The sequence below is a fragment of the Limulus polyphemus genome, unplaced genomic scaffold, assembly GCF_000517525.1.
Source record: "Limulus polyphemus unplaced genomic scaffold, Limulus_polyphemus-2.1.2 Scaffold853, whole genome shotgun sequence".
Lineage (NCBI taxonomy): Eukaryota > Metazoa > Arthropoda > Merostomata > Xiphosura > Limulidae > Limulus > Limulus polyphemus.
Window position 1 is genome coordinate 115,723 of NW_013666463.1, and position 12,924 is coordinate 128,646.

The 12,924-nt window shown below is 31.5% G+C and overlaps 1 protein-coding gene across 4 annotated transcripts in view; it reads right to left on the bottom strand.

Moving 5' to 3' along the window:
- Positions 1-12,924, bottom strand: part of LOC106460876 (enhancer of polycomb homolog 1-like) — a 52,180-nt gene that overhangs the window by 19,141 nt on the left and 20,115 nt on the right. For all 4 annotated transcript variants that reach the window (XR_002610868.1, XR_002610867.1, XM_013920631.2 and 1 more), the window contains exons 5-8: positions 11,146-11,253; positions 5,353-5,420; positions 4,444-4,524; positions 2,141-2,285 (exon numbers count right to left, since the gene is read on the bottom strand). Coding sequence is in view for 2 of the 4 variants with exons in the window: in XM_013920631.2 (XP_013776085.1) it covers positions 2,141-2,285; positions 4,444-4,524; positions 5,353-5,420; positions 11,146-11,253 (402 nt within the window). In the remaining 2 variants the exon portion in view is untranslated. The remainder of the gene's footprint in view (positions 1-2,140; positions 2,286-4,443; positions 4,525-5,352; positions 5,421-11,145; positions 11,254-12,924) is intronic.

The following is a 12,924-nucleotide window of genomic DNA, read 5'->3' on the forward strand; positions in this document are numbered from 1 at the left end:
TTGTTATGTTTAACTTAAGTTTCTTGTAACATTTTACTGTAGTGTAAACCTAATTTTTCTATGATTTGTTATGAAAGTTTACTTGTTAAACATTAATTTTTAACTGTCCTTTACTTATTTCTGGTGTTTTCAAGGGAGAAGTTGGAATAGTGAAATAAAGACCATCATACTTATTATGTCTCGTTCATGAATTGAACTAAACTGATCATTAATAAAATAAAATAAATTCTTAGTACACACTAATGTGTTTGCTCGAGACTGACAACTTGCTTTTGAGTCACAAAACAACTGGTAAACTGGTATGTTACAAAAAAACCCTTTTTTTATAGATAATGACATTTTTTCTTGATATGTAATCATACAAGAATATGATGAAATTGGAATAAAAAAGCCATTTAAAAGTTTCTCCAGAACTGTAACAAAACAGGTATGTTTACAAGAATATAAAGAACCGATACTGATATGTGTAGATGCATATATTTATGTCAACTAACTGACAAGTTAAGTCTCAATTGAAATTTAACAACTTGTTTTCATAATATTAATGCCATACGATCCTACAATGCATTTTTACATTTTAGTTACTTTTATAATAATGAGTAGAGATTAAACTTTTTTTATACTAATGGTAGTAATGCATTGAATATTTTTTATTCAATTAAATAATGCATCAAAGAACATAGAATAATAACATGCAAAAAGCAGACAATTTACCCTAACTATCACAATTTTTCTGGTTTTCTAACTATGCAACAAAAAACGTTACAAATTCATCCAAGCTGGCCATTATCTTTCCCATTGGAACGAAGCTTGTACTAACTGAGAAATTGACAATTCTCTGTTCAGAAAACAACATAATATAATACATCATTTGATAGATGAAAACCTTGGCTTTCTTTTGGTTATACATAATATAGTATTAAACACAGGAGAGAACTATTAACAAATCCTGAAAGAGAGGATGTGACAGGTGGGTGTGGCAAATTTTCTATTTGATAGCCCAGTAACCAAAGAAGATAGAAGACTATAAAATTATGGTTTGTATGAGTAATGATGATTTTATAGTGAGTAGTTAACATTAAATTTCGTACTTATTGGAGGGGTGGTGAATAAAATAGAGAAGAGGAAATGTCTAGAGAAAATATGTTATTTCTCACACTAGGGGAAATTCAGGATTTTTTCAAATACTGCCTAATAAAATTAAGAACTTAAAACTTATAAACTATTAGCATATGGATTATTAGCTACGATTTTATGCTATATTAATTGGTAAAACATAAACAAAAAATAGTAGTATTAAAATTTTAATGTAAGACACTAAAACCTCATAACATGGGCAGTAAAGGATGACTGGGGTGAAAGGGCTAACTGAATTTGTGGATATAGTTTCACTTTCTTCTTAATCAAGTATGAAAGAGTAACCAAGTATGGTATGACTCAACTAACAGTTTTCTTTGGAACATTTAATACAATAGCTTCCAAAAGATTTTGATTTCTTGATATTTTAAACACACTGTACAGCATGGTTTTAACCAGATTTTCTTTAAAGATCGAAGAAGTGAAACTTTCAAAATGTAAATAAAGTCCAGTGAAAGCAGGTTTATGATACACTTTAATGGTAAGTATACCCTGGTTATTTAAGACATGAACATCTAACAATGATAGGTTGTCATTCTGTTGATTTTTCAACAGTAAACTTTACATTTGGATGTTTACCATTTATTAACTGAAGAAAATCATTATTCAACTCAACACTGTTTAACACAAAAGTTACATCCATCTATCTCCTGTAATACACAGGTTTAAACATTTTAAAATGTGGAGGAAAGTAAATAAGATCTGGGACAGAAGATTGGATAAATGTGAATGAAGGTCCCCTGAAAGATGTCAAATAAATTGGGAACTTATACATTACAAAGTAACACTTCATTTTTCACCAAGAAACTTGTTGATTTTACAAGAGTATTCAACATTTCTATTTTCAATCAGTATGCACTTTTAATACATCTCTACCCATAGTCTTATTAAAGGATATTCTTAGTGAGGCTAGACCTACTGCTACTGTAATAACTGTCTGTATAGTGAAACCAAAGGTATTTAATTTGTAGTAAATATTATAATGTTACAAACTAAAACTTACCATACGCCTTTTTAGCTTGTGCTTGGTTACTCGTATTTCATGCTTAGATACAAGTTGGTTTTTAAATGAAATATAAGATTTTCGAGCAAGCTTTAATGCAGACACTTCTGCTAAAATTTGTCCTGTGTAATCTCCAGCTTGATACCTGTATAAGATTATAAGAAAAAGAACCATAATATATTGGAATACTCTTTCTTTGTAGTACTACAAAAATTTAAAAACATACATAAATAAAACTGAAATAACATAACATAATGTAACATTAAAAGAGATCAAGGAACTTTTCGGTCCATCTAGGCTCTAAACTCTTTAAAAAACAACAACTCAAATCCACCCCTTATTATTCAGATATTTATCAAGTTTTCCTCAAACTCCCTTAAATTAACTGGATGCACCACATCTTAAGGCAACCTGTTACAAAGGCCAACCATACTATTAGAAAAAGAAAGTTGTCCTAGCTAAAGATTATTTCTTCCTTGTCAAAATCTATATTTATGTCCCCTAGTCTTACCATTCTCATCATTAAATATGAAAAAAAAATAAAAAATGATGAATCAACATTATCAATTCCTTTATCAATCTTAAATGCCTCAATCACACCCCCTTTAACTCTTCTTTTTTCAACAGAAGTTTGTTTGTTTGAATTTATGCATAAAGCTACACAATGGGCTATCTGTGCTCTGCCCACCACAGGTATCGAAACCCGGTTTCTAGCGTTGTAAGTCCGCAGACATACCGCTGTGCCACTGGGGGGCTTTTAAGAGAAAACAACTTCAGAGATCTTAACCTATCCTCATACGATAACCTTTCCATCCCAGGTATAATTCTAGTAGCCTTCTTCTGAACCCTTTCCAACAATTCAATGTCCTTTCTGAGGTAAGAAGCTCAAGACTGAACAAAATACTCTACATGTGGTCTAACCAATGACCTATACAATGATATTATGACCTTTTTATATTTGTATTCAATATTTTTGTAGATACAACCTAAAATCTTATTTGCTCTGTCCATTATTTGGATGGTTTCAGAGACCGATCAACCAGAATGCCATGATCTTTTTCTTCTGAAACACTTTTCAGGTTATTTCCATCAAAATTATACTCATAAATAAGCTCATAAACAACACTAATCTTATGTTATAAGAATACAATAACCTAAAGAAAAACGGCAAATAGACTAGAAACATCTGTTTTTTGGAAGACAAAGTCAACTAAAATAATACTTCTCTAATGTTTAAAAATTAAATATTACATGCCAATTATCATATTTTTTGATTGGAAATTCATATTCCAGTCATTAAAAAAAAAAACAAGATTTTTTAATCTTCAATCCCTACAGTATGTCATATGTCACACAAATTTGTGGATTTTAACGCATGATTAAGGATCGCCAGCAAAAACTGCAGAGTACTATACACAGCAAGAAAACTTGGATAGACACCTGATTAAACTGAAATAAGTGAATTCAGACTTTTATTAAACTGATATTCTAAACTTATACAGACAAAATAACATGATTTAACAAGATTACAAAATGAACATGAATAATAGTAATAATTACAAAACACAAACAAATTAAATGTTATTACTGACACTTCAATCATTAAACATTACTAATAACTAATGTTTAATTACAGGCACTATATTCACAATTTCCATATTTGAAGACATTCAAGTCTCTTGCTTTAAAATACAACCTCACAACAAACAATGTGAATACAAATGTATGTAACTTAACAATGTTCCCACAAAACAAAGATGGGTAAATCAGGATTTTCAGCCGGATACTGGGAGCATCCACTCAGGTTTAAGAAGTTAATACCTGATTCTATATTACAATTCCTTTAAGATTTTTAAAAACTCATTGAAATATACTACATATCAAATGACAAATTCATACTTATGTTTTATACTTTTTTCATTCCAAACAAGTTTTGAAAATATAATACTTCCAGATCTTCTGTATTTTAAAAACAATACAATTCTAATAAAATATCAAAATGCTTAGAACTGGAAATTTCTTTCAAAATTTCTCAAATGTCCATCTCATTATATTACATTCACTGAGACCTTAATAAGAATGTTTAATATTTATGGTTGTTAGAATTAATAAAAAAACGTGTGTCCAGATAATTTTGTGTTATAATTTTTCCTTGTTTTGCCCCTGATCAGCTAAATAATTAATCTCTTTATTTCTTGGTAATAAAATAATACTTAAAATCAGGTTTATAATAATATACCATTGCAGTAAAAGCTATCATTACATAGGTTTCAAATCTCTCTCTTTCATAGACAAGATCTCACCTTTTTTCAAAAATCTCAACGGTCAAGTGAAGATGTTCCCTCTTTGTTTTCTCTCTCCTTTTGACCATTTCTAACAATGTACTAGAAAGTACCAATCAAAAGTAATATATATAGTAACAGTGGAAATATAATATACTTATTATACTTTGAAACACACATTTGTAAAATATTTCAAATAAATAATTCAGACAGCTCCTTTGAAATTTAATAAACCAACTTACTAATTTTGTACCACATGGAACTCAAAAATTGAAAAATAAGATTTATTATAACAGGAAAATGCAACCTATTGCAACACAAATTACACAATGACAGACATACTGAAAAGGTCCATTAAAGTGTACAATGCAGCTTACAGATTGTTGTTTATAAGAATCTCTAAGATAAGTATCATTTCAAATCATTAATAAGGTCAGAAGTACATCTTTAGATGCTCCAATCATGACTATTGGGTATTTCTAATGCTTATATCAGAGTTAACATTAATGGTAATGGATTAAATAAATTTACAGCCAAACATATCTCATTATTATAATATAAAAATTGAGCTTTTCATGGCAATATACATGAATAATTGCCATTTAAATATAATTGGTTATGTTTAAAATAGGTTATTTTCTAGAGGTAATTTCAGGGCAACTGGTAAAAAAGTATAGTGTTATTTTTTATGTACTGTTCTACCATTTCAAGATACCACAAGCAAATCAACAAGATTTAAAAAATATGTTTAGTAAAGTATTTATTTATAATTATGTGGGGTTAACATATATCAACTACCTAAAACTTTTTTAAAATTTAAATTAAAAATTGCAGTTTTTTTTTGTAATAAGTTTTACACCCAATAAGACTTATTTGGGATCATAATATTTAATTTACAATAGCAAACATTTTGGTGCAAAATGTACTTACACAGCCCTACTAAGGTCTCTTCTCAATTTCAACATTTTTTCGTAAGATGTTTCATCATTTTTCCTGTTCTAAATCATAAAGTTAAATAAATAAGTTGTTTTTTTTCTTTTAAATTTAATAATCAATTATACTTCACTATTTTTAGGAGAGTCATGTTATTGATTTTACTTATTTTGTCCTTCGAATAATGCGACAGCTTTTTAACAATTTTTTGTTTATATTATTCTTGTAAAAAAACAAAAAAAGCTTTTCTAAATTTTTGTGTAATTTAAACATGCTTTGAGTCTGTATATTGGTTATAACCTTTTATATCTAAAGTTTCATGTCATCACAGCATGCACCTCATAGTGATTTAGGCTACACTGAATACATCTCAGAGCATATGAATACAGAAATACTAAATAACACCACCAATTACTTTGGCAAATTTCAACCACAACAGAACACATTAAGATCTTTAATCTCTTCATGCATGATTAAATAAAATGACATAATTTCTTCTTTTTTTTTAAATACTTGATTAGTCTAGTTAGTAGTACAGAGAAAAAAATCTCACATGATATGGTACTGTCATAAGCAAGATCTGGCATCAAAGAGTGTTACCATGAAAGAACTAATTAAGTCAGCAAATATAGTGGAAATAATACATTAGAATATAAAGTTGGAAACATACAAAGGCTGAGTACATTATGTTAAAATAATTTTGAGCCTCATCATGTCGCTACAATCCATGTCACCATGTTCATTCATGCTCTAACTGACAACTGTGTATCTTGACAGTAGTCTTGTAGAATAGTTTCCAATGCTAAAGGCTGTCGTGCCCAAAGCACACCATTCCTCCTTGAGTGTTTTACAAAATCCATCTGTTGTAGGACAATGACAGTTTTCAAGTTCTATTTTAACAACCTGATTGCAAAGAAATCAACAGGAGTTGCATCCAGAAATTTGACAGAATATTTTTTTGTATGGATAAGTATGAATACCAGTTTCATTCTGCAATTGCTGGAGGAAAGCAGTGGTTGAACAGATGTATTGTACAATGAACTTGTGTACACATCACATGTGGAGATCCTTTTGATAACGTTGAGTAGTTAACTGAGGCATATGGATAGTTTTTTGCCAATGACTTCTATGTTCATGGATTCTCAACTGTTATAAGACACCACACTTTGCTTACCGTGGTTGGGGTGTGACTGTTGCACGTCTCTTTCTGGATGGTCCTAATTCTCTAAACTATTTGTTTTCCAATGATATTAAATAAAAAGGATATCACAGTGTTGGAAATTTTAATTACACGATCTAAGCACATCGTTATGACCTCACTGTATGAATATATTGTGTCAGATATATGTTACATACCCTTCCCAAAAGAAATAAAATTTTCAGTGCGTCACACTATCAAACAATGTCAAAATGTATTTTTGATACATGCCATTCAACCATGATTTTCCATCAGCTGTGACTGTCACATGACTTGTTGATTTGCATATTCAAAATAATCTTAATATAATTTACTCAACCCTCTCTATACATATTGTGAAATGTTTATAGATGTGTTATAGATGAAATATATCAGAATAACTAGACAAATACTTTACTTCTATATCTGATGTAAGGACTCTCTCCTTTTTTAGGGGAATCAAAAACACCAAGAGTTATTACATATAAGATTCAACAAATAATTTATAAGGATTAGACTTATACTACAAAATAATTATTTCTGTTTTGACAATACAACTTATAATTAAAAGAATAGCAATGAGAACCCAAACTGCACCCACTTATACCACCTTAATGATGGGATACTTGGAAGAAAAATAATAGAAAACTATAAATAAAATTTTTGGAAATGAATTTGCAAAATACAAAAGTCAAAACTTCAGTATTTGAAATTTTGTTCATGCCACCCATCTGATAAAAGACAAAACATTCCATACAACTGAGCACAAACAATTTATACAATTGTGTCTGAAAGAAAAAAACAAAAAATAACTCAAATGATTTCGAGTAAAATAGCACTATCTTGCAAATATTAACATTTTCTTAATCTGAAAGTATTTTTCCAATAGATACTCACCTCAACACATGGAACAGCTATATCCCTTGTGCATCTACCTACAAGATTTGCATGCTAATAGTATTGAGCTCCCACCTGAGATTCATGCATTTAATGTGAACTGCACTGATGCATAATGGCATCAACGTGACAACAGTCTTCCACCAATAGGAGGGTGACACAATAAATCCCCTTAAGCACTTGCAATAATTTCTTTCTTAGATTAGGAAAATGTTATCTTCCAAGACAATACTTCACCTCCTCACACAGAATAGCTAGAATTCCACGTTAAATTGATGGAGGAGTCCGTGTAAATTTAAACCTAGTGAAGTCCTTTCAGAAAGCACCTGAAGGGAAAACTTGCAGAGTGTGACACCTGATGGTAAGGGCTTCATAGGTAAACTATTCACCTGGAATGTAAAAGAAGGGGGGAAGAGGCAAATAAGTCAGAAGTGTCACAGGGATGGGCAGAATAAGAACATGACAATCCTAGCACTTGCACACAAGTGGTCAGTGAACCAGTAAGTGTAGCGTGGTTATGGCACAATCAGAAAGTACAGGATGTGCTTAACTCAACTGGACAGACTCTTCTATAAGAAGAGGGTGCACAAGTTGTTTGAGAATTGACCTGCATAACACTGACAGTGCCACCATCACCATACTTCTCACTGTATTGTGCCGAGCCCAATTAGCAAGGAACCCTTCAAGTTCCACCACCCCAGCAGCTAGGAACAGGTAAGTGTCAAGGGTCTCCAATGCTTCACTTGAAAAAGGGAGTGGGGAGACCCAGAGAAGTGCTTGTATATCTGTTAGATGACTCTTAGAAGTGGGCAGTCACTTCTCTGATGCCAACCTTTTCCATGATAGTCCATGGAATGGTATGGTCTAGATCAGGCAATTGAATAATTTTGTATACTTCTAGTGGTTTTGCAGAAGACTCCATCTCAACAGAGGGCACTGGTAGAGCCAGAGCATATGGTTTGAGCACTTTCCATTACCCCTAACCCAATGTAGATTTTGGGAAGTAAGCATACCCTGGGAGGCAACATCAGACACCTGGCAGGATCCTGTCAAATGAAAAGGAAAATAAAACAAACTCATCTCAAAGATAGTGGGTTGATTGAAGTGTGGCAACCAGGGGAGACAAAATAGCCAGTTGATGAAAATAATAAATGACAAATATGTGGGGAGTTGTCCACATGCATGCCTGGAGATTCTCATCCAAGGACCAACAAAAAGAGAAGCAAGAGAATGAGTCAAGTGAAGAATCTGATACAACAAAATATGAAAGAACTCTCAAGTATCAATATCCAGAGAAGAGTATACCAACCAGAGGAGTTGACAGACCCATCTGGTAAGGATAGAAGCTAAGAGGTCCCTGGATGAAAAGGGGGGTCACACAGTAGAAATATACTATGATGGGAGTTTTGAAAGGAATAAGTTTGTGCCAATTAACACAGAACAGCTTGAACTGAACATAAGAGCCAATCCGGGTCTAAATGAGCATAGAGCTGAGAGATAGGGAGGGAGAAAAAGAATGTTCACCCTCCCAAACAGCTGAAGACTTAAGAAAGGCCCAGTCTGGGTAGAGAAATAAGTGTGTTGGAATAGAGTGCAAGAAGCAACAAGAGTATAAATACCTGAATGACAGCAACAACAGGTGAGAAGGAGAAAGAAGTAAGTCTTAAGAGAAAAGTGATATAAAGAGCGAGTAGCCAATAGCTCAAAGGCACACATGACAGCATGTAACACCACATTAAGGCCCCAGTCAGGCATGGGAATTGGGCAAGGGAGTTGGTGAAAAAAGAAGGATTAGAACATAGTGGAGAGGACAAGGGAAGAAAACATCTTATGATAAAGAGTTGGCAATGTGAGACAGATGGACACCCACTAGGCCCACCTGACAGGATAGTTGACGTTAGGAAGCGGGAAAATGAGGAAGGCCTGGAAGCTCAAATGGGAAGGATAGAGGTAGACTGATCTGGTCAAGGAACACAAGTCGGAGGACATGGTTGAGAAAAACAAGAAATTAGGGAAAGACAACAAGGACTGATGCTTGGCTGCTTCACCCTGGGTCTCCATTGAATTAGTAATACCACCAAAGACTTCTGGGCAAAGAAAAGAAGCCTGATGAAGAACATGTAGATAAGAAGGAGAGAGGTGGACATTAGTGAGGAGTGCATTCTAACCCAAAAGAAGAGGAACCAAGTAAACAAGAATAGAGCAGAAAAGTGGTATGGGCTAATTTAGTAAAGAGAAGATAACAAACCTCTCTGAAACACGATAAAATGCATCACACATAAAGTGGAGGGAGGAGAGGTAATGCAGGAAGGTGGTCAGGAAATGAAGACACGAAAACTGGGCACTAGAGAGCAAAACAGAAGACATGTGGTTCACTTCCCAAGCAGGCAGAAGAGATTTGAATACATAGGATAAAAACTTGGGTGAAGGCACAGATGCACAATATTAAACAGAAGTAGAAAATTGCACTTAGATTCTAATTTTAAAATATTTTGAGTGTCTGTGTGTAAGAATAACTATTTAATAACAACTAGATATTAAATAATTTATTTAATATAAATGCTTTTTTCCAAGGTGTACTCCTCAGAAATTAAAAATAGCTTTAAATTTGACATCACAGATTGAGTTTCACATCAAAATTAAATAAAATATAAAATTATTAATTTAAAGGGACAAAAAGACATACAAACTTAATATTTTTAACAATTAATTGTTGACTATAATAATCTTATTAAATATTTTTCTTATGCTTTCTACTATATTTCACTGTTTGAAAACAGAAAGATTGCAAATGGTTCATTGCAACAAGAGTTCAGATGTTCATTCAGTGGAATATTGGATCTTGAATTTGTTGTTCATGAATTTGCACTCTCTCAAAGTTTCTTTCCAGTGTGACAGATGTACTGTTTGTGTCAACTGAAACACGTTATACAATGTACAAGAATTTCTGATTTACAGTTCCTCTTGATTAACTCTGAAGGTTTTTCCTGATTTAAAGGTGATTTCTTTTTTGGTTTGTAGGTACTTACATGTGCCACGTCATTTGTTACTGCAAATGTTCACCATCTTATCTTCCTTTCTCCACATAATTGAGATGTAAAACTTAACATTCTCATGTAAAAAGAAAACAGTGGCTGTGTCAATGAAGCACAGAAGACTTTTATAAACTGTCTAGCTTTAACATTAGCAGGTTGTGTGTTGTATAAAATATGTTCCTCTGGACTGTCAGCCTTAAATTATGATAATATACTAATATGAAGTACTGTTAAAATAAAAAGAAACCCAACTAGCTAAAATTTTTAAAATGACAATACTACTAAGATTTTTAAAATTTTCCTTAGCCACCTGTTAACTACTTCATATACTCTTTTAAAATCTGTAATTACTAACATATTAATTAAAATCTGTAATTACAAATCAAGCAAAGAACAAAAAATATTATCCTGAATAGAAAGTTAACACATTAAAAATAATATAAAAAAGTTCATTACTTAAAGATATTTATCAATGAACAAGAATAATTTTTCCCTTCTTTGCTTAAGATTAATTGAGACAATAAAAAAAAATCATTTTCAGTGTTTCCTGGGAATCTTAAATATGAATAAACAATATGAAATATAATTAAAATAAATACAAATCACTTTCACAACATTACTAATGAGTTTTAATGATATTTATCATTATTTCATGAATATATTTTTTTGGCATGAACAAACCTTTCTTGTTTGCATTTTCTCTGTGCGCCTTCGAAATGCTACATAAGGATTGTTGGTAGTTGAACCATCCCTTTTTTCTGTTTTAACTTGCAAAATTAATGGATATTGCTGGAAATAGAAAACATTATAAAATCTATATGTGTGCTCTGAATTAATTTTCCCAGAGAACTCACTTGAAAGATTTAGTGCACAAGAACAATCATCTGTAAGAGAAGTTTATTTTTTGAACAGTCACATTTCGTAATTATTAATCACATCTGAAAAACAACCAGTTAAAGAGTTTAACTTTTTTTCGTTATATTTTTCTTTATATTAAGTGAGACTTATAGCAAAGTAATTTTTAAACGTAGTTTAGTTTACAATCAAGATTGATGAAATATAACTGAAAAAAACATTTTAATATATATATATTATAAACCTCCAAGAAGAACAATATCAAAATTTTAAAATGCATAATTATTGTCATTTTATCAAAATCAGTAAGCAACAGTTTTACAACAGCTATAATAATTTCTAGTTACTCCAAATTAATGCCTTAAAATATTCATTTATCACATGAAATAATGTGAATATTCAAATGAAAATACCTTTAAAAGGGAAATCTTTACAAACATACACTTAGTATTAGAATTGTGCATAATTCTTTGCTAGCAACTGTAAGAATTCAGATACAATGAACACATACAGGTATGCATAACAAAGAATGATGTAGTTTTATGAATAATGCACTTCACCAATTTCTCTTTATAAAGGCATTTGTGTTTGTACAATTTGATTTTATATATTGTAGTACTGCTTCATATAAATCTGCAACTTTCTAGCTGTGTTTTCAGTGATACTTTATTCTAAAGATGTGTTTTCTTAGGATATTTTATCTTTTTTATAGTTGTGGATATTTTTAACCAATTCATAACACAAAACAGCTGTAAAACTGACAATTTCGCAAATATCTGGCCACATCTTGTATGTGGTTTGATGTAAAGCCTGTTAGTCAGGTGATCTGAGTGTTATTATAGATAGACCAGATCTACTCTTGCTTTTTTTCAGACCATTCTATCAAGTGAAAATGCTTACTGAATATTGATTAGAATATCAATTTTTGATTTACAGTGTCTCACTTTTTGACTAGCTGTGTTGAGTACAAGATAAATAAAAAATTGGGAATTTAAAAACCTGCAAGTAAGGATCTTAAAAATATAAGGAAACAAAGCTGGAGATACTGTAGACATTATTTACTCAAACTACAAGCCCCCATTTTGGCTCCATGCTGTTACCTAGAATTACATTTGGTGGAGTCAAAATAGGGATTTGTAGTTTGAGTAAATAATGTCTATGGTATCTCCAGTCTTGTTTCTTTACTTTTTTTATGATCCCTATTAGCAGGTTTTTAAATTACCAATTTTTTATTTATCTTGTTTGCTGGGTTTTTTTGATGCTCAACTATGGGCAAAGGATTACTTGATATTATAATGATAATAAACATAACTAGTAGCTAGCTGATATGGTTCATGATGATTTACTGTAGTTATTGACTATTTTATCACATTAGTTTGAGATGAAAACATTAAGCTGCAGCTGGAGATTGTCATGGATATTTATCTTGTTTGCTGGGTTTTTTTGATGCTCAACTATGGGCAAAGGATTACTTGATATTATAATGATAATAAACATAACTAGTAGCTAGCTGATATGGTTCATGATGATTTACTGTAGTTATTGACTATTTTATCACATTAGTTTGAGATGAAAACATTAAGCTGCAGCTGGAGATTGTCATGG